Source organism: Lepidochelys kempii, chromosome 1 (assembly GCF_965140285.1).
Source record: "Lepidochelys kempii isolate rLepKem1 chromosome 1, rLepKem1.hap1, whole genome shotgun sequence".
NCBI classification, from domain to species: domain Eukaryota; kingdom Metazoa; phylum Chordata; order Testudines; family Cheloniidae; genus Lepidochelys; species Lepidochelys kempii.
In genome coordinates this window covers 291174281-291195046 of record NC_136380.1, presented here as the reverse complement: position 1 = coordinate 291195046, position 20766 = coordinate 291174281, and the positions used below count along the sequence as shown (strand labels likewise).

At 43.2% G+C, this 20766-nt stretch overlaps 1 protein-coding gene across 10 annotated transcripts in view; it reads left to right on the top strand.

Moving 5' to 3' along the window:
- The window catches only part of SRGAP1 (SLIT-ROBO Rho GTPase activating protein 1), a 233448-nt gene that overhangs the window by 170027 nt on the left and 42655 nt on the right, over positions 1 to 20766 (top strand). For 9 of the 10 annotated variants that reach the window (XM_073327901.2, XM_073327900.2, XM_073327898.2 and 6 more), the window contains 5 exons: positions 1946 to 2047; positions 5127 to 5324; positions 5429 to 5513; positions 15915 to 15942; positions 17932 to 17965. In XM_073327901.2, the coding sequence (XP_073184002.2) occupies positions 1946 to 2047; positions 5127 to 5324; positions 5429 to 5513; positions 15915 to 15942; positions 17932 to 17965 (447 nt within the window). Of the gene's footprint in view, positions 1 to 1945; positions 2048 to 5126; positions 5325 to 5428; positions 5514 to 15914; positions 15943 to 17334; positions 17438 to 17931; positions 17966 to 20766 lie in introns of all 10 variants that reach the window. The other variant, XM_078851131.1, reaches the window with a different exon arrangement.

Below are 20766 nucleotides of genomic sequence, written 5' to 3'. Positions count from 1 at the left end.
TTAAGATGACACATTTCTGAGAACAAAAGTAAGACTCTTTCACAGTGAGTGAAGTAATTCACAACAGACAGCACATGTGCTTTAGGTACAAGTTCGCATTTTGCCTTTTATATTGAGCACCTGCCGGTATGGTGATACATCACAAATGGCTGGGCAACAATATTCAGTTTCCAAGCAGCCATGGTAAGCCTTTTGATATGCAGGGTTGGCTTCTTCTGCCTTCGTAACATGTGGGAATGGTTTCAGACTGCAGCGCCATCCTTTCCCATAGCAAGCAATGCCTGTTGGGTTTCACATTTAAAAGGAGGGGCTACGGTTTTCGGGTGGATGTACAGCACACACCTCCCCCCACCCTGCCGCATGGCTATTCTCTGGGATGATCCCTTCACCCCTCCCCCTGCCGCGTGGCTGTTCTCCAGGGTGATCCCTTTTAGCCAAGTACAAGCAACCCAGCATGAACGGGTTCCTTTTACTGTTCCCTTACAAAAATTCCCCTATTTCAACCAGGTGACCATGAATGATATCACTCTCCTGAGGCTAACACAGAAATATAAAGACCTAATGTTGCTTGAATGCGACCAAAACCCAGGACCATTCACTGCCATGCTTTGTGCTTCAGTGATTCCAGACTACTTGCTGCTGGCTTGGCGTGGTAAAGTGTCCTACCATGGAGGACGAAATAAGGCAGCCCTCCCTAGAAACCTTCTGCAAAGGCTTTGAGTATCTCCAGGAGAACTTCATGGAGATGTCCCTGGAGGATTCCCGCTCCATCCCCAGACACATTAACAGATTTTTCCAGTAGCTGTACTGGCCACGAATGCATCCCAATTCTTCAGGGCAAATCAAACATTAAACACTATTGCTTTTAAACCCTGTACTGTAGTTACAAATGTGCACTCACCAGAGCTGCCTTCTCCGGCTTCAGGGTCGGGAATCCTGCCTTGGGAGGGTATTGGCTCCAGAGTGATGAAAACGTCCTGGCTGCCTGGGAGAACAGATTCACCGCTTGCCTCCTGCGCATTCTCCTTCTCCTCTTCCTCATCTACAAAATCCTCCTCCCTGTTGCATGAGACTCCCCCCTTGCAGGTGTCCACAGACAGTGGTGGGGTAGTGGAAGGGTCCCCACCTAGAATGCCATGCAGCTGATCATAGAAGCGGCATGTATGGGGCTCTGACCCAGAGCGACTGTTTGCCTCCTTTGTTTTTTGGTAGGCATGCCTGAGCATCTTGACTTTCACGTGGCACTGCTGTGTGTCTCTTTTGTAGCCTCTCTCCACCATGCCCTTTGCGATTTTGGCATATATATTAGCATTTCTTCTTTTTGATCGGAGTTTGGCCTACACAGATTCTTCTCCCCATACAGCAATCAGATCCAGTGTCTCCCCTTTGGTCCATGCTGGAGCTCGTTTGCGATTCTGGGGGGACTGCATGGTCACCTGTGCTGCTGAGCTCTCCACACTGATCAAACAGGAAATGAAATTCAAAATTTCCCAGGGCTTTTCCTGTGTACCTGGCTAGTTCATCAGAGTTCAAAGTGCTGTCCAGAGTGGTCACATTGGAGCACTCTGGGATAGCTCCCGGAGGCCAATACCGTCGAATTGCGTCTGCACTACCCCAAATTTGACCCAGCAAGGTTGATTTTAGCGCTACTCCCCTCACCGGGGAGGAGTGCAGAAGTTGATTTTAAGAGCCCTTTAGGTCAATGGAACGGGGTTGGTTGTGTAGAAGCATTCATTTTAAAATCGACCTATCCCCATAGTGTAGACGAGGGCTTATAGTACATACATACTTAAAATAATTGATTTGGAAAATGAAAATCTAAATTAAATTACATTTTTAATAGTTTCAGCAGCAATTCATCTGGTTTTAAAGAGAGTGACAGAAGCTGGTGTTGGTGAATTGAAATTTTCTCTGAGTCTAATAGCCATTTTTGATTCTTTGTTAGGTTTGTCAGGTCAGTGCCCAGCAACCGGTACAAGCAGAGCTTATGCTCAGGTATCAACAGCTACAGTCACGACTGGCCACACTCAAAATTGAAAATGAAGAGGTGAGATTTGTCTCTGCTTGTAAAGTATAATAAACAGCATTTTGGGAGAGGAAGGATTTCCACCATGGAGGCACGTATCACAGGCTGGCGGACGCTAAGCCTCCCCAAACAGCTCTGCGTGGCCCTGCCCATGCTCTGCCCCGAGGCCCCTCCTGCTTGCCGCTTCGCCCTTGGCCCCAGCCCAGGCAGGCTGCTCCTCTTCTGGAAAGCATGCTGGGGCTGGGGCTGGGACTAGGGCGGCTGACCTGTGACCGGGACTTGGGGTGGGGTGGGGCCCCCAGGCACTGGGGTCGTGCCACTTGGCACTCCCGGGTGGCCCAGGGCTGAGGGCAGGGGGGCACTTTGGGCTCCAGTGGGAGGATAAGGGGTGGGGCCTCAGGCAGAAGGGGTGGGCCAGGTCAGGGGCTAACCTCCCCAAGCCCGTGGTTCACCTGGCACCCCTGATTTCCACTGTGTCAAAAACTACGATACATAATTTAGACCAGTGGTTCTCAACCTGCGGCCCAGTCAGCACAGAGCTGCAGCCCATGTGAGATCCTCAGGGCCATACTGGTAGTATTGGATGCGACCCACAGTGGTAAATAGGTTGAGAACCACTGATTTAGACTAAAATGGTTTAAATCTATATGCACAATTTTCATTTATAATATCAAATATCTATAAACATTTCAGAGGTTAAAAACTGTACCCCAAAGGTGAAATTATGCCTTAATACATCTTGAATGCATCACCAGTCAGAGGAGCTGCACAGAAGGTGTACCAGTGCAGAATTTGACCCTACAGATCATTGAGTCACTTGTAGAACTGGATCAGATCAAAAATACCTCCATGGTTTGGTACAAACTTCCATTTTTCTTTTAGGAAAGGCCTGGAATGAAGTCAATAATGAGTCAGAATCAGTTATAAGTGGTTTAAAAATGTGTGTATTTGAGTTTGTGTATTGCTTTCCTTGAGAATTCATTGTATGTGTTTGAGCTTGTATCTATCGATTCCTTTACATTTAGGATTCATCAAAAATATTCTTATTTATGTGGATATTTTTCAGCTTAAAAAAAATGATTCTGTGTTTCAGCTAATGCTTCTGTTTATTTGACCCATATGTGTAACGCATTAATTTTGCTTTTTAAAGAAACACTTGTATTCCAGCTAGTGCATTTATTTTTAAACCAAATATAGTTCAAGTTACTCACATTTAGGTGGTTGTGGTGGTTTTAAACCAATGGCATTTGTTGAAACAACTGCACTTTCCTTGTAACTGTTCAATCCACCTTTACTGAAACTAATGTATTTGAGCAAAAACCAGCATGTTTCAATTCTTGGCAATACATGTGCATGTCAGCCAACGAGTCTTTGTTGAAACTAGCACAGTAAATTTGCCCCTTTTCAGAACCTCATAACTAAGGTCATTGGCAAGCCGCTGCAGGGAATCTCCCATTGCAGCTGTCTGCATGGACTTGTTATACAGAAGAACACAGATTCTAGATTTATTCATGTTCCATGCATTTTGGATTTTCAAGTTTTTAACGTTAGAGAGAGAGAGAAATTTATAAAAACAATAGATTAAAACTGTTACTTTTATTGTCTCCTACAAAATGGACTTTGTCGATTTTGGAGGCAGTTGCTGAGATTCTAAGAAGTATTATGAGCAGAATTACTGAGGTCTAATTATCTAATTCCCCCTCCCCTCTCTCTACCATGGATTTAACAAATGGTTATTTCCCAGATTACCAGCTTTGAAGGATGAAGGAATTTTGGCTGTGTTCTATGGCTGCAGAGGCAGAATCTTTGTTACGCTCTTAGCTAGAGCTGTTTATACATAGTGATATTGAATGCCTTTCCTGATGATGGCTCACCTAGTAAAAAAAAGTTGCTCTTTTTTTTAAAAAGAATAAAAAAAACTAAGGGCTCTTCACACCACTCTGGCAGCATATGGGGGCCTTAAAGTGTGCATAAATTATACTTACTTAAAGAAGTGTAAATGAGAATCTGTTCCTAAAACTAAAAGCCATGGCATTTTCTTACTCTATTCATACCTTGAAGGCCTGAATCAGAATCAAATACTTATGTAAACAAACATACAATAGTTTAATAAACTATTTAAATTCAAAAAGTAACTCAGATTCACCATTCAGGAGATATGGGGAGAAAGCAAGATTAAAGTGAGAGAAGGTAAGAAAGCATATTTGATTGCTCACCAGATGAGTGCACAAATATAGGGATAAGCAGAAGGCTCATGATAGTAGGCCAGGGCATATGAATGGGGAAGCACTGTTTCACAGAGACAGATGTGCGTGTGCAAAGGAGGTGTATGTAGAAGTGACTTTTTATGGAGTAAGCATGCAGGTCACCAACTTCACCTCCAAACATATTCACTACCGCAGAGCTTGATGGTACACGCACTATCATCTGGATCTTATCACTTGACTTTTCATTGTGTGGATGCAGTGTATCTGTTGTTCTGTTTCTAGTCATCTGTGTACTCTGAATGGCCATACTAGCTACACAATTCTGCAGCTAGTAGGAGATGCTGTGATAGCTGTGTAAACTGTACCTTCTTCCATCTTCTCTTCATCCATATTGCATCTGTGGGTTATAGACATGATCTTTACCACACATCAAACCCCTTACCAACATAAGGTAATTGTTGCACCAGAGTTTCTCATGGGAGCACACAGTCCACTGTCAGCCATGCCATCAGATGTGCTCAATCATATTTTAATCTGGGGAGCCGACAGTTCGGGTTAGAGTACCAGTACTGTTTCTATTCACTTCCACTTTTTTTTTCCACTTTATTGTTCAGAGGCCAAATTCTGATGATGATACTCAGTCAACAGGAGAGCAGCCTATGTTTGCTTATAGTAACTTATTAAAGCATAGAGACAGACCTAGGAACCAATGATCTTTTTTTTTTCTATTCTACACCAGTGTAAAACATGGCACTTGCTATTGTCATATACCTCAGTTCATTCACAGAGCATGTAAGAGTGAATTCATTTCAGTCATTAGTTTCCATTGTAAGCTGCTTCTAGAATTTATTTATCTTCCTTTCTATTTGATAAATTGCACATGTTCATACCAGGTTAAGAAAACGACAGAAGCTACTTTGCAGACTATACAAGACATGGTCACCATTGAGGACTATGACGTGTCAGAATGTTTCCAGCACAGTCGCTCTACAGAGTCTGTGAAGTCAACAGTCTCTGAGACGTACATGAGTAAGCCCAGCATTGCAAAAAGAAGAGCTAACCAGCAGGAGACTGAGCAGTTCTATTTCATGGTATGTTGGTTGCTTCTTCAGCCATGTGATCTGGTCCAAACAAGTGTTTTCAAAAGGAATTGAAGTAACAGATAAAATTAATCCATTGATTTTTGTCTCTGCAGAAATTCAGAGAATTCCTGGAAGGGAGTAATCTCATCACAAAGCTGCAAGCAAAACATGACTTACTGCACAGGACACTTGGAGAAGGTAAATGATGCAGGAGAGACTGAAAAGCAATTCTAGGGTGAACCCACTAAAATATTTAAAGTGTATGCAGTGGAAAATTACAAAGCTCGGAGTCCTAGTGCCCAGTAAATATAGGCCTGATTTCTTTACCAGTCATAATTCAATGCAATGGTTAGAGCCTTTTCCTGCACAAGAGAAAGCTATAAACTGGTTTTATTTCTTCAATAGATATTAGTTTGTATTTTTCAAATATAACAATGTGGACAAATGAATGCATTTGGGAATGAAACTATTGAATGAAACATCTGTGTTCTGATTTGAGAAAATAATACACTACTAGACACATACTGAATTAAAAGCTGTGCAAGACATTCTGTTTTTGCTTCCTGAATTTTTTTTCAGAGAGAGTTTTGTAAACACGTAAATGGCAACATTCTGTAAGGCCCCTATCCTGCAACTGGAGCCACCAGCACAGACTCTCATGCCCTGCAGAGCCCCACTGTGGCTCCATTCCAGGATGGGGACCTGTCCTTGGGGAGACAAGCAAATGGATCCATTTACCACAAGACAGCATTAGCGAGTGGGGGCTCAAGAGATGGGAGGAAGCAAGATGCTGGGGGAAGCAGAAATAATGGAAATTTGGTGATAAAATCTGTTTTCACAAAAGTTCCACCTGTTCAGTCAGGATGGCAGATCCAGATTTGCATCCAGGGTATGGATACAGTTTGAATAAAAGTCCAAACTCAGAAGGAATCTAAAATTTGGACAGCATCTGGATCCTGATCACCCCAATCAACCTATGTCTTCTTACTGATAGCCCATGTACATGGGGTTAATATGGGATTTGTTTGTCAAAGTTAAATAAACCACCATGAAATCAACTATCAAGCGGTCAAGCCAAGCAGAATCATGAGTAGACTGACCAGAACATGCAGGTGAATGAGAGACAGATACTTGGGATGGAATTAATCTGCAGGCCACAACCCTATTAATTATACTTTTGGGAAGGGAACTACTTTTCACCCTGCTCTCACGGGACTTTAACCACAAACCAAACAATAATTTGGTGACTGCAATGATAGAGGCCACAGGGCTGGGGACTGCCTCAGTCCTCAAAGACTCCAGGTTCCTCTCCTCTACTGAGAGCAAGGTCCAACAGTGAAATCCTGGGTCTTGTTTACCTTTGGGAGCTGGCTCTTCTAGTCTTTATGTGCACAGGACACCAGCCACAAGTTGCGATGAGTCAGTGGTCATACCAGCATTACATGAATTTTGGAATTCTTCTGCTTTCAACCAAATTTTGCCTCCAGGAGGCTGCAGGGAAGGTGAAAAAACCCACTAGACCTAGTTTTCCCTAATGGGAAAAATTCCTTACTGATCCCTAGAAACAGCATCATAAATGGCACAGCTCCAAATCTACAACCAGTGAAGGGAAGGGAGGGGCAGCTATCAGTAGAGTAAGAGACTTTTGAAACACCCAGACTAGCTTAATAGGTGAAGGGAAGAGAGGTGCTTCCAGCAGCCCGCCATTCAGGTGGGACCATCTCCCCTGGCCCACTTAATGACTAAGTGGAGGACTAAAGGGGAAGGGAGCAGTGGGACAGCCCCCATTCTGCCATGCTTGTGCTTTGGTCTTCTCTCAATCACCCTGCTGTACTGAAGATAGTGAGAGGGTAATTAGAGAAGGTGTCTTTTGAGTATAGATAAATCCTATAACAAGCAGTCTTAAAATTTTTCACTGGTTTCTTTAGACAGATTCATGGTCATCCTGAAAAAGGATTCTGTAAAGTCTAGGTTATCCAAAAATTAACTTAAACTTCCACAGCTGTTTGGGAAACTGATTCTTCTCAATTATATAGATAGATAGTTGGTAATTTATCGTTGAACTGTGACATAAATTCATAGTTTATACAGGCACAGTTTCTAAGAAGTTTGGTGGAAAAACAAAGTGTGCATAAGTTGTAATGCAATGTCATGTATTTCTAACAAAACTGATTTCGTAGCCTCTTGAGACGGTACTTCATTAATTAAAAATAGATATGTGCACACCTTGTATACATAAAATAGATTGAAAGAGAGAAAAGGAAGCTATTTTGGATGTACCTATTACATGGCTTAGTAGTTAACAGACACATATAAAGCCTTGAGTTCTCTTTTCCCTTTGCATACATTCATGTAGCATATGATTGCTATCTTCTTGACTTTCATTGTCCCACAGAATTTTGCAAAGGCCATCATTTTGTACTGGAACTCTCATGTAATACCACCCCCAAATACAGTTTCTTGGTGGCCACAGTTGCTGGAAGTGGCAGAGCCCTATCAAAATTAGGACAAAACTCTGAGCAGGTGGCAATGTTTTGTCAGGTTGGGTATGTCCTTAGCATCACTACACTGTAAAGCTAAGGTTATGTGTACACTAAGAGCTAGGGGTGTGAATCTCTAGCTTGCATAGACATACTCATGCTACCTCTCATTGAGTGGGCACTAAACACAGTAGTGTAGCCATGGTGGCACAGACTAGCTGAGCCAAGTATGTATCCATGGAGTTCAGGCAGATTTTACTGAGCACAGTTAGCCCATGCCACTGCTCGCCACTGCCCATGCTACTATGGCTACCCTACTGAGCTAGCAGGAGTGTGACTACTCACGCTAGGGAATCTCACCCACAGCACCTACTGTAGACATAGACTAAAACACGCTAACCTCTGCAAGCAAACATCACCTGAAGCCAGAGCACACCGAAGGAAGCTTTTAGCTTTTTAGCTGAGGTGATAGGCTACCAAAGTTCGTTCAGTTGCTAAAGTTCAGTTTTTATTTCAGTATTTATTTATTGTGGTGAACCTGTATCTTCAGATTTGGAAAAATAAATTAGAGATGTTCGTCTTCAAGTGCTTGCTCACGTCCATTCCACATTAGATGTGTGCGTGCTGCGTGCACCACTGCCGGAGATTTTTCCCTCAGTGGTATCCATCGGACCAGTTGTAGGGCCCTCTGCTGCCGCACACTTATGCGCCGGTATAAGGGGCCCTGCCGGCTCCACACCCTCTGTTCCTTCTTACCGCCCTGACGGTTACTGGAACTGGTCCTCTTGCTTCGGCAAGGTGTTTTTTCAGTGTTTATCTCTTCAACTTAGTTTGTTAGTCTTAGTGTAGTAACCGTGTAAATAGTTTTAAGTGTAGATAATTAGTCCCCCTCCTTTAGCGTAGAGGGGCTCCCTTTTCCCCTGGGGCCAGGCATGCCCCAGTCCCCGGGCTTCAAACCTTGTGCCTCCTCTGGCAAGCCTATGCCAGTGAGCAACCCACACTACAGTTGTCTGAAGCCTCTGGGAGAGGGTCACATACAAGAGCGCTTTCAGATATGTCGGGACCTTAAGTATTGTACAGAGAAAGATAGGCTAGACTGAGAGCTATCCTAATGGAAGCCGCTCTTAGACCAGCGCCGGAGCCAAGCCGATGGGATTGGGCACCAAGCGCTTCAGTGCGAAGCGCCCCTCTGGTACTGCATGTTTCTTGGCACTGTTCTTCATCTCCAGTGCCAAGGAAAAAACATAAGGAACAGCAGTCCAAGAGAAGACACTCCCCAGTGCCAAGAAAAGGCAAACAGGGGGAAGGCAGTGGAGTGCAACCCACATCAGGCCACTTCTCCATCCCCGGTCCCATAGCGGTATCGTCAACTCCACCCCGAGAGCAGTTGAGCTCAGTGCAGGAACCCGCCCGCACCAGGAAGTCATTGCTGTGCCAGTGGGGTTGCAGTGCCTTCTACCCCAGAGGCCTTTGAAGCATCCAGGAACTTATTTTCTCTGCCAACCCCAATGGGACAACTGCCTGCTCTGATGAGCATGAGCAGAAGAGAGCATGGAGCTCCAAGCTCTTTCCCAGCACCGGGGCCCTCGGTACCTTCCAGAGGCAAGACAGCCCTTCTTTCATCTGTGAGCTCACCCCCGGTCTGACACCAGTCCCCGCACCCTTGGCACTAACTGGTAGAAGCAAGGGGTACCGTGGTCACCTCAGGAGGCCTCTTCTTCGGAATCTGAGGTGGAGTCCTACACCCATCCCAAGAGCCACCAGTGGTATCCATCCTACATCCCACCAGATCCCGGTGCAGGTCCCCCCACCAGCACCTGACTGGCAGGGCAGTGGCCGATGCAGTGGCTGTTCTGGAATCTGGAACCGTCATCCCACCGGTCCTGCTCAGTTGTGTCCCAGAGGCTGGCTCCCACACTGCTCCATTCAACACTGGACTCTGACTCTAGTACCAAGCCTGGTACCTACATGCAAGATGTGGGCCTGGTGAGAGTAATAGGGGCAGAAGAAGAGGAGGAAAGCTCTCCCTCCGGTACAGGCCTCTTACTTCTCCTCCCCAGATGAGTCTGTCTCAGGGCCGAGCAGGAGAACCCCTCAGGAGCTTCGAAAGAGAATAGCTGCTAATCTGGGGCTAGAGGTTCAGGTGTTCAAGAAGTCCATAGCTTCACTGACATTTTGGCTGAAGCAGCACCTTCTAAGGTGATCTTACCCATCAATGAGGCTGTTATGAGTCCAGTCAGAGCCCTGTGGCAGACCCCATCATCTCTTCCTCCCACTTTGAAGAAGGCAGAGGAGAAATACTATATGCCAACCAAAGGGTACGAGTACTTATATTCTCACCCTCCTCCGGGGTCCCGAGTCATAACAGCAGTCAATGAGAGGGACAGACAAGGCCAGGCAAGTGCTACCCCCAAACAGAAATACTTAAAGAGATTAGATCTGTTTGGCAGAAACTTTTATTCAACGAGGGGATTGCAGCTTTGTATCTCTAACCTGCAAGCCTTGCTGGGGGGCGGTATGATTACAATATGTGGGACTCTTTGATGAAATTTAAAGACTCGCTGCCTCATGATGCCAAGCAAGAGTGCTCTGCCCTCTTAGAGGAGGGAAAGAACATAGCCAGAGCCTTCCTCCAGGCAGCCCTACATGCAGCTGATGCGGCAGCCAGAACAATGGCTTCCGCAGTGGCTATGAGGCAATGCTCTTCGCTGCAGTCCTTGGAGCTACCACAGGAGGTCTAACAGTCAATCCAAGAACTCCCATTCGAGGGAACGTCACCATTTTTAAGCAAACAGACACAAAGATCCATGGTCTGAAGGACTCAAGGGCTAACCTCAGATCCCTGGGTTCCTATGCTCCGGCTCTTTCGAGGAGGCATTTCAGACCTCAGCAACTGGCCTGCTTCTCAGCTCTGCCACTGCGACAGGACTTGTTCAAGAAAAGGAGCAGGGGTTACAAGTGTCAACCATCCCCATCCGCCTCAATCTCACTACCGGTGTCACATAGATACTCAGGAGGTCCCAAGCAGAACTTTTGAAGGTGCGCCCAACGGCTCTATACTAGTTCCAACATCAGGTCCTGCTCCTGACCCTTTTGTTTTTGGACCAACTTTCCCACTTCAGCCCAGCATGGTCCTTCATCACATCAGAGCGCTGGGTGCTGAATACAGTTGTGGACAGTTACACCCTTCAGTTTTCCTCCACCCCTTCCTCCCCCCTCCATCCCTCTTCAGAGACCCTTCTCAGGAGTAACTTCTAGCCCCAGAGGTGAAAGCCCTCCTACAGGTGGGGCTGTGGAAGAGTTGCCTTGAAACTTGAGAGGGAAGGGGTTTTACTCCCGATATTTCCTAATCCCAAAGGCCAAGGGCGGGGGGGTTTCATTGACCCATCCTGGACTTGCGCCTCCTCAACAGTTATTCTAATAAACTGAGGTTCTGTATGGTCTACCTGGGCTCCGTCATTCCCTTTCTGGATCCAGGGGACTGGTATGCTACCCTCGACTTGAAGGACACTATTTCCATCTTCCAAGGCCACAGAAAATTCCTCAGATTCGTAGTAAACTAGTCCCATTACCAATTCACTGTCCTCCTCTTTGGTCTGTCTGCAGCACCCTGGGTTTTTACGAAATGCATGGCAGTGGTAGCAGCCTTCCTCAGAAAGCAAAGGGAAACCAGAAGGCAAACGTGTACCTCGACGACTGGCTGATCAAGGGCCACTCAGAGGCTCAAGTAAAGTACAGCATCAGCCTGGTCCAAGCCACCTTCTGAGCACTGGGCCTGTTGATAAATGAACAAAAGTCGACTCTCATTCCAGTCCAGAGAATAGAGTTAGTCGGGGCAGTGCTAGACTTGACACAGACCAGAGCTTTCCTTCCAGAGGCTCCATTCCAGACAATGTCAGATCTGATATCCAGGATCAAGGTCCACTCCGTCACAACAGCCCAGGTTTCCCTGAAGCTCCTGGCACATGTGGCTGTATGCATGTACAGGGTACGAGACGCAAGGCGGTGCCTCAGACCCCTACAGGCATGGTTAGCTTCAGTGTACTCACCAAACAGACATCACTTGGACTCAGTGCTTAGTGTTCCAGCCCCAGTCCTCGCCTCCCTTGGTTGGTAGAAGGACCCCTGGTCGGCAATGGGGGGGAGTTCCCTTTGTCAATGTCCATCTGTTGGTGTTTTGGATGCTTTGGATGCTAGTTTTGGACGCTTCCATCTAGGTTGGAGAGCCCTCCTCCATCGCCTCAGGACTCAGGGCTTGTGGTCCCAGGAAAAGCTCTCCCTACACATAAATGTGAGAGAGCTCAGAGCGGTCTGCTTAGTTTGCCAAGTGTTTCTTCCCCAGATCACGGGCAAAGTAGTACAAGTGCTTACAGACAACATGACAGCCATGTTCTACATTGACAGACAGGGAGGAGTGAGGTCCTCCACTCTGTGTCAGCAGGCCGTCCATCTCTGGGGACTTCTGCTTGCAGCACTCCATTCACCTCAAGGCTATCCATCTTCCAGAAGCCCGGAAAGCCCTGGCAGATCACCTCAGCAGATCTTTCTCCTCTCACCACAAGTGGTCTCTTCACCCAGAGGTTATCAGGTTCATCCTGGCCACACCAACGCTGGTTCAGCACACTGCTACACATGTCAGTAGTGCCCCTGCTACCCTCCCACTCCGCACACACATGATCTCGCAAGACCATGGATATTTACTCCACATGACCCCTGTGGCCCTTCATCTGACTGTGTGAAAGCTCCATGGTTGAACTCGGAGAAACAAGCTTGTTCAGAACAAGTCCGCCAGGTCTTGCTAGGTAGTAGAAAGCTGTCTATTAGTGCTATCTACCTGACCTAGTGGAAGCATTTCTCGATATGGTCTTCCCAACAAAGTCTGTCTCTTACTTGGTCTTCCCTTCAATCTATCCAGGAATACCAGCTCCACCTAAAAATAGCAAGGTCTGGCCCTTGCATCTATCAAGGTACACCTAACAGCGATCTCGGCCTTTCACCTGCCAGTGAGTGGTAGGTCAGTTTTCTCACATGAGATGTCCATCCGCTTTCTTAAAGTATTAGAGAGACTTTACCCTGAGACTTGCGAGCTGATTCTACCCTTGGATTTAAACCTAGTCCTGTCTAGAGTCATGGGCCCTCTCTTTGAGCCGCTAGCATCATGTCCTCTGCTGTTTCTCTCCTGGAAGGTCACTTTCCTGATAGTGATTACCTCTGCCAGAAGGGTCTCGGAAATCAAGGCCCTTATGTCAGAACCTCCGTACACGATGTTCTTTAAGGACAAGATTCAGCTGTGTCCCCACTTGGCCTTCCTTCCAAAGATGGTTTCATAGTTCCATAGTAACCAAGCCATTTTCCTGCCAGTTTTCTTCCCAAAACCACACAGGAATTCAGAAGAGCCACAGCTTCACTCACTGGATGTCAGACATGCCCTAGCCTTCTACACTGAGAGGATTAAGCTGTTCCATAGATCTATGCAACTCCTTGTGACAGTAGCAGAAAGGATGAAAGGCCTGCTGTTTTCAGCCCAGAGAATCTTATCCTCGATAGCCTCCTGTATTTGGGCTGCTACGAGCAGGCGGACATTCCACCTCCTGCTGTCTTGACCGCTCATTCGACAAAAACTCAGGCCTCATCAGCTGCATTTCTGGCCCAGGTCCCAATTCAGGATATCTGCTGGGCTACAACCTGGTTGTCAGTGCATACCTTCTCCTTCCACTACGCCATCACCCAGCAGAGCAGTGTTGTAATCGGCATGTCCATGAACTCCAAGGCCACTGCCTTGGGCACTGCTTGTGAGTCACCTAACATGGAATGAACATGAGCAAGCACTCAAGGAAGAAAAAGCAAGTTACTACCCTTTCCGTAACTGTTGTTCTTTGAGATGTATTGCTCATGTCCATTCCACGACCCACCGTCCTATCCCTCTGTTGGGAGTTAGCCAGCAAGAAGAAATTGAGATGATGCAGGGCCAGCAGTGCCCCTTACACTGACGTATAAGTGTGTGGCACCAGAGGAGCTAAAGCCGGCCCAACGGATACCACTGAGGGAAAAATCTCTGGCAACGGTGCACATGGCATGTGCAATTGTAATGTAGAATGGACATGAGCAACACATCTCAAACAACAACAGTTACAGAAAGGTTAGTAACTGTTTTTTTTAATCGTGTCAATAACAAATATAGGAAACATACTAATTGTTCAGCTGGTTCAGTCCCATGGCCCATCTCGTCCAGTGTCCTGACTCCAGCAAGAGCCAACACCAGTGCTTCGGAGGACGGGACAAGAAACCTCACATTAGGCAGAATAATCAGCCCCTCCCAGTAGGTCTCATCTTGATCTCCAGTAGCTAGAGATGGGCCTAAACCTTGAAGTCTGAGGGTTTTTTAATCTCTTCCAGAATTTGTTTGCATTAACTGTTATGACTCTAATATTCTTTTTAGCCATATAATGTCCAATCCCTTTTCTAATCTTGTTTAAATTTTGGCCCTAATGACATCCTGTGACAGAGTTCCACAGTTTCAATATATAGTGTATGAAAATATATTTCCTTTAATTGATTTTGAATTTGCCACCTTTTAATTTCATTGACTCTCCCTAGTCTACCTTCTCTAGATCATTATTTTATATATATTTTTATCATGTCCCTTCATATTCATTTTCTTTCAAAGGTAAACAATCAGTCTTTAATTCTCTCCTCACATGAAAGATTTTCCATGCCCTGGATCATGGGCGGCAGGTGGACCCCCACTTTGGATGGGGACCTGAGCCCCCCACACCTCCCTCTCATGGCCGCCAGAGGAGCCCTGGGCCAGCCCCAGCCAACCGACCAACCCAAGCTCCAGCCGGAGCAGATCCAGCCAGCCAGCCGACCTGAGCCTCAGCTGGAGCAGCCCCAGCCGCAATGGCTGGCCAGGGGCCAGAGCAGACCCAGCCCAGCCTCCCACAGCAGCAGCTGCAGCCAAGGAAGGCAGAGCCTTCCCTGGCCTATTATACCCACCACCCATGCCCTGGATCTTTCTTGTCACCCTTTTCTGACCCTCCTTTAATTCTGCAAAATATTTTTTGAGATGGAGTGACCAGTAGTACATGCAGAATCCAGATGAGGCTGCACCACTTATTTGTATAATGGCACTATAATATTTTGCATATTTTTCTCCATCTGTTCCTATGTATCCTAACATCTTATTTGCCTTATTGACTGCAGCTACCTTCTCTAGACCATTCATTATATATTTCTATCATGTTCCCTCTTATTCATTTTCCTTTCTAAGGTAAACAATTTTTATCATTGCAAAAGGTTAACAGCAGGGTGACTCAATGTTCCATGTTAAATCCTGTTTAATATATTTAATTATCTAGAGGGAGAGAGATGAGTGGTATTAGCAGTGAGGTGGAAAAGTTTGCAGATGACTAACCTAAATAATTGTGTCAAATCTAGAGAAGACTCAGGAACTTCAGAGGGCTTTAACCAAGCTAAGTGAATGGGCAACACAATGGTAAATGAAATTAATTATTTATAAATGCAAAACAGTGCACATTGGGGAGATAAAAATTAAACTACTCATATACCTCCATGGTTATAAATTAACTATATCAACTCAGGAAAGTGACTTGGGCATCATTATGGACAGGTCAATGTGCAGCATTTATTGTACTCTTAAGAGAATAAATAAATTGTTATTAGCAAGCAGTTACGGTCAAGAGCTCTGCATTTTTGGCATTGAACAAGTTTAGGCACCAGCCAGGATGCAATTTAATCCTGGCATAGCTCTATTTACATATTGATTTAGTCATTAAAATACATGAGCATAAACAGTGGAGGCTATTTGAAATTTTGCATCACATTATTTACATTACCAAATGGTTTTTTAAAGAGAAAATGTCTGAGAAGTAGCTTTATACGTGGATTGTTTTGGGTTATTTAAAACTATGGAGATGGAAGATAACCTCACATTGCCCTGAATTGTTGTACAGTTGTAAATCTTGTGAAATAAACTTGGGTTAAAAATAATTCAGGATGAATAGTATACTGGCAAGCATAAGAATAGTTACATACAAAAATAAGCTTTTATTTCCATAAGCTACAACTGAATATTTCCTTGTTCATTGAACTCCTCTAGGTCACAGAGCTGAATACGTGACCACCAGGTAAGATTTTTTTTTAACCTTTTTTGTGTTGTAGGGAGCTACAAAGATGATAAAGTTTCAAAAATCATCTATATGAACAATGTGATTAATTTGAAACATGACTATTGTTAAATAAATTCTACAGAAGCATACTTGCATCACACATTCTAGCATCTAACTAAGCTAATGCTGTGACTTTGAATTGATAAAGGACTCACTTGTCCATTTTTTTCTGGAATTATAAAGTACTTTTGTGAACACCTTCATAAAATCTCATAAAGTTGAAACACATCAATTTAAAGGTTAATTTTTTGCTTTGGTGAATAGGAATGAAATCTTTTTTTAACATTTCTGCACTCTTTTATATTGTCATGCAATGATCCAAATTGTCACTTTTGCAAGATATCTCTTCTCAGATGTAGTTTCTACTGCTACCAAGGCACTACTGTGGAAACAGAAGTTTTAGGGGAGAAGGATTTCTTTAAGGGTTAATTAAAAGTAATTTCCAGTCCTAATCAGCCCAGAGTCTCACTACCATTTTTTTAGGTTTTAATGTGATTTTTTCCTAACTTTTAAAAAAAGGTTTTCTGTCTTCTATTGACGTCTGAAAGAGCCATCAAAACAAGGGAACCTGACTGGCTATATAGGGACACTAACTACACACCAACAAGTACTGACAAGTGCACAAAATAAATTGTGAATTAGAGAAGAATACTTATTTCAGTAATCTCTTTTGGTTCTAGTCATCCCATGTGTTACATGTAACAATACTATGTAAACATTTAGCAGATAAAAGTGCATCGTGAGTTTTTTATGTTGATGCTATTCCTTTAATTTCTCTAGCTAAATTGCAATGTATTTTGTTTCTTGTGAAAAAAAATTGTCAGTATAAATGTGAGAGGCTAATCTGTTTAACAGTTACTGTCTCCAGATGAAAATGTCCATGAATTGTTTTTTGAAGTGCCTGAGGATTACAATGCCCAGCTTTAATTTTCATTTGAAGTTTCTCCATCATGAGGCAACTTCTCTGTTTAATAAAAGAGGTGCTTAGAATGTTGGTGTGTCATGCTGTGGTTGGCAGGATGGATTTCCGTTCCTGCTGCACATTTCGTGGGTGATCGTACAAAATAAGACCATTCCAATCATACACTTTGGCGGGAGAGTGTACAGTAAAACTTTAAAAGAGGATTTGTAAGGAATGTCAGAATTATCAGTGAGGAATTTCTTTGTAGCAGGATTTTTCCTCTCTTTATTATGTTACACTTAAATCGTGTGAAATGTCTGTTTGACAAGTACTGTTTTTGTTTTCCTTTTCTCCTCTTAAAATGTTTTATTACTTTGCCACGAGCTTATAGATATTTTATAGTATGACTTAATTCTACCTTGCTCAGTAATCACATTCCCTTCTCTTAGGCCTCCAAACCTTCCCCCTAAACCCCAGAAACACAGGAAGCCCAGACCCCGATCACAATATAATGCTAAGTTGTTTAATGGTGATTTGGAATCATTTATCAAGGTACTGACACCAGCTCTCTGGGTGGCTGATCTCAACACTTCTTTCTGTAATGGTCAAAACCTCATGTAAACTGAGGCAAATCACGATGTTCAAATTTGTCTTGGGCCTCTTGCCCAGCTGATCAATATAATACTTCCTAAAGTTAGAGGGAAACAGAAGAATACAGTGTTCACATTGAACTTCCTTACAATTTATTTAATACAAGTATGGATGGTTTTGATAAAAAATTTGCAGTTCATTAGAAGATAAAGTTTAATGTTGTATCCCACAATCTGACATTATTTCCTACCAGCAGTTTTAGTCACTTTAAATAATTCAGAACCCTATGTACAGCCAATAGTACACTGGATCTGAAATCCAGGTTTTCATTTCCCATGACTTCAGGAATTCATTGTATTGTGTGAAATTGTGAGAAGCATACTTCTGTATCTTGTATCTTTGCTGTATTTACTATCTTCTTCTTTTTCTTACTTTATTTCTGATAATGCTTGTAGCCGAGGACGAAGGAACTCTCACACCAGACACCAGGTATAGTTCTAGTGAAAAGAAAGCTGACTCTTCCTCACTAACAAGTTGCATTCATGCCTGGCTTTAAATTAGTTTTCCAGTTGACCTTACAGGGGAGGTTTGCATTAAGAAATTAGATTGTTTCATAATTCAGTTTTGGCTGCCATAGTCCTCCTAGAGAATGACTATGGAGAGATGAACTATAAATTTACAGATATTCCCTTATTCATTAGCAAGCACTTGCTCCCCACAATGTCCTGTGTTGAATGAGAATAAAACTTCAAGTCAACGCTAGTAGTAAGGTTTAGGTAATCAGTTTACAAATTTTAAAAATGTTTTTCAAAATGACAACTCCTGGAAACTCACCTGGGATCTGAGAGTCAAGCTGAGTTCCTTTCTTCTTGTACATCATCACTGGAGGTAAATATTTTATAGGACAAATTCCACCATTAATGGCACAAATATGATCCTACTGTATTCAAATTGAGCTTTCTGTGACACCTACACAACTGCGCTGAAAGCTAATGGTATTACACAGATGTCATTTTGTGATATAAAGACATAATAGTAAATCATGGCACTGGGCAAAACATAAACATCATTATCTTCAATTATCTCTGCAAAGATACAAATAAAACAAAAATTAACACACCCAGGTTAAAAAAATAGAATGTATTGCCTTCTAGCACAATCCAGATCTTGGAACAGGCACTATGAGATGAGGTGGGTGAGAGCTCAGCCACAAGGAGAGAGGCTGTTCCCCTGCATGTCCAGTCTTAAAAAAGAGGTAGCCCAATGACTGATCATTCAGTAAGTCCGGGGAAAGGGCCTCTAGTCAAAGAATGAGCTTTGTATGGAAAGGATGAGTCATTTTAAGTGGCCCCACAACAGGGTAGAAAAAATGGCTCTTTATTACATAACTGCTTTAACAAGACGTGCTCATCGGGCCAAAATACGTGCTTGTTAATAGCAGATATTTTATCTGAATTAATGGCAGTGGAAGGGGTCAGTCTTGGTGACATCTAGCAAAAGCAGATTCCTTGCTCAAATGATTTCTTTCCACCAGTGGATAAAAAAATCTATGGCCTGTTACTTTTGATTTGCAATGAGCTGGACAAATGTGAAAACTAAGCCTGAATGTTTTAGTGTTGTGAGGCTACTCCTAAAACAAGCATTAAAATAGTCATGTGTAGTCTGGTAATTTCTTACTGCAAACAATACCCTTTTAGCAGCTTTACATTCCTTGTACAGATAAGTATGCTAGCAGTATATGTGATATGTGTTCTAATATTTTGCTGTTTTGTACGGACAGCCCAATATTTATTGTTTTTAATTGTTGTAGTATTACTAGGTTAGCAGCTGAACTGTGCAAATCTTGTGCAAATTAATTTATCTGTTACTGAATTGCTACACAACCTGAAATGTAAATTTTGGTGTAATTATTATTGTTGATTCTTAACCATAACCCTCCCTTTGGCTTTTTTTTTAAATAAAATTCTAAAATGTACATTATTTAAAGTAGAATAGTTACTGGAATTATGATAAATAACCCCATTAAAGCATTATAATGTTGCACACCAAAGCAATAGTTAGATCGTCTCAGCAATTCCATTGTAGATTTTTTTCCCCAAATGTATAAGAATATATATACTGTATATTTGCCCATGGTCTTCCAGTAAAAAACTAGACACACAAATTGCATATAGAATCTTTGCCTGGACTTAATTCTTAGCTCTGCCTTCTTTACTTCTAATTTAGTTTAACGTGAAACTAAAGGACTATTTTATAAGAAGAAAAAGAAAGGTTGCATATTTTGAGTGACAGTTTTTTATTTGTTTGTGGTTTTGTAACTTAATCTGTTTTTATATTAAATTTTGAAATAAATTGGTTCATATTTGAGATTCATTTTTCTAAAAATATTGTAGCCACCAAATAATGATTTTTGAAGGTACCTTTCGGTTATGAAAAAAGTTTATTTTTTCAAGCATAAGCAGTAACTATTTTTAACCATATATGGTTCATGTCCTCAATGCATATTTGAGGACTCCTTCAGAGTCCTTAATCTCCACTGGGGGTAAATAGTATCCTATTTTTAAAATGCCAAAATGCAGAGCCCAGCAAACAGTAACCATTCTCTTGGATCTGATCCTTTCAACACCAGCAGACGTTGCATAGGGCATGAACAATGCTCCTCCATCTCTCTCTCTCTCATGCTGTTTGCTGGAATGGCTACCTTTTTGTGTTTTTATAATTTAACTTTTTTACAAGACTGTGTTGAGCCTGTGGAGGACAGAGACTGTTTTTTGTTTGGTCCCTACCCTTACACCTATCCAGTTTGGGTGACCCTACCAGGAGTTAAAACTCCTGCCAGCAAAGCACTCAGGGTCATTGAAACACACATGCCTTCCCACCACATAAAATCCTCAGGGAAGGAATTCTTTTGGATAATCAGTGGTTTGAAAAATAGTCAAATTAAACTTAAACTTTACTGATCTAGAATCCATGTATGGTCAAATACTTCCTGTTCCCTCCCACTGATTATTTTTTTAAACAGTCATATTTAATATAAAACAAAAACCCCTATATTTAGCTAACGCCATGGTTGTGATTCAAGCACCAAAGGCAAGACATTTTAGAAATACAGGTTCTGATCCTGCACACAGACCCATATGGTTGCTTACTCTTATTCAGAATCCCACTGAAGAGAACTTGGGGATCAGGCCCAAATATCTTACCCTCCCTTTTGGACTGTATCGCAAATTGAGGGGTAGGTCTTAACTGGCACCGAAAATAGGCATAATGGATCCCCACACAGGAGAACA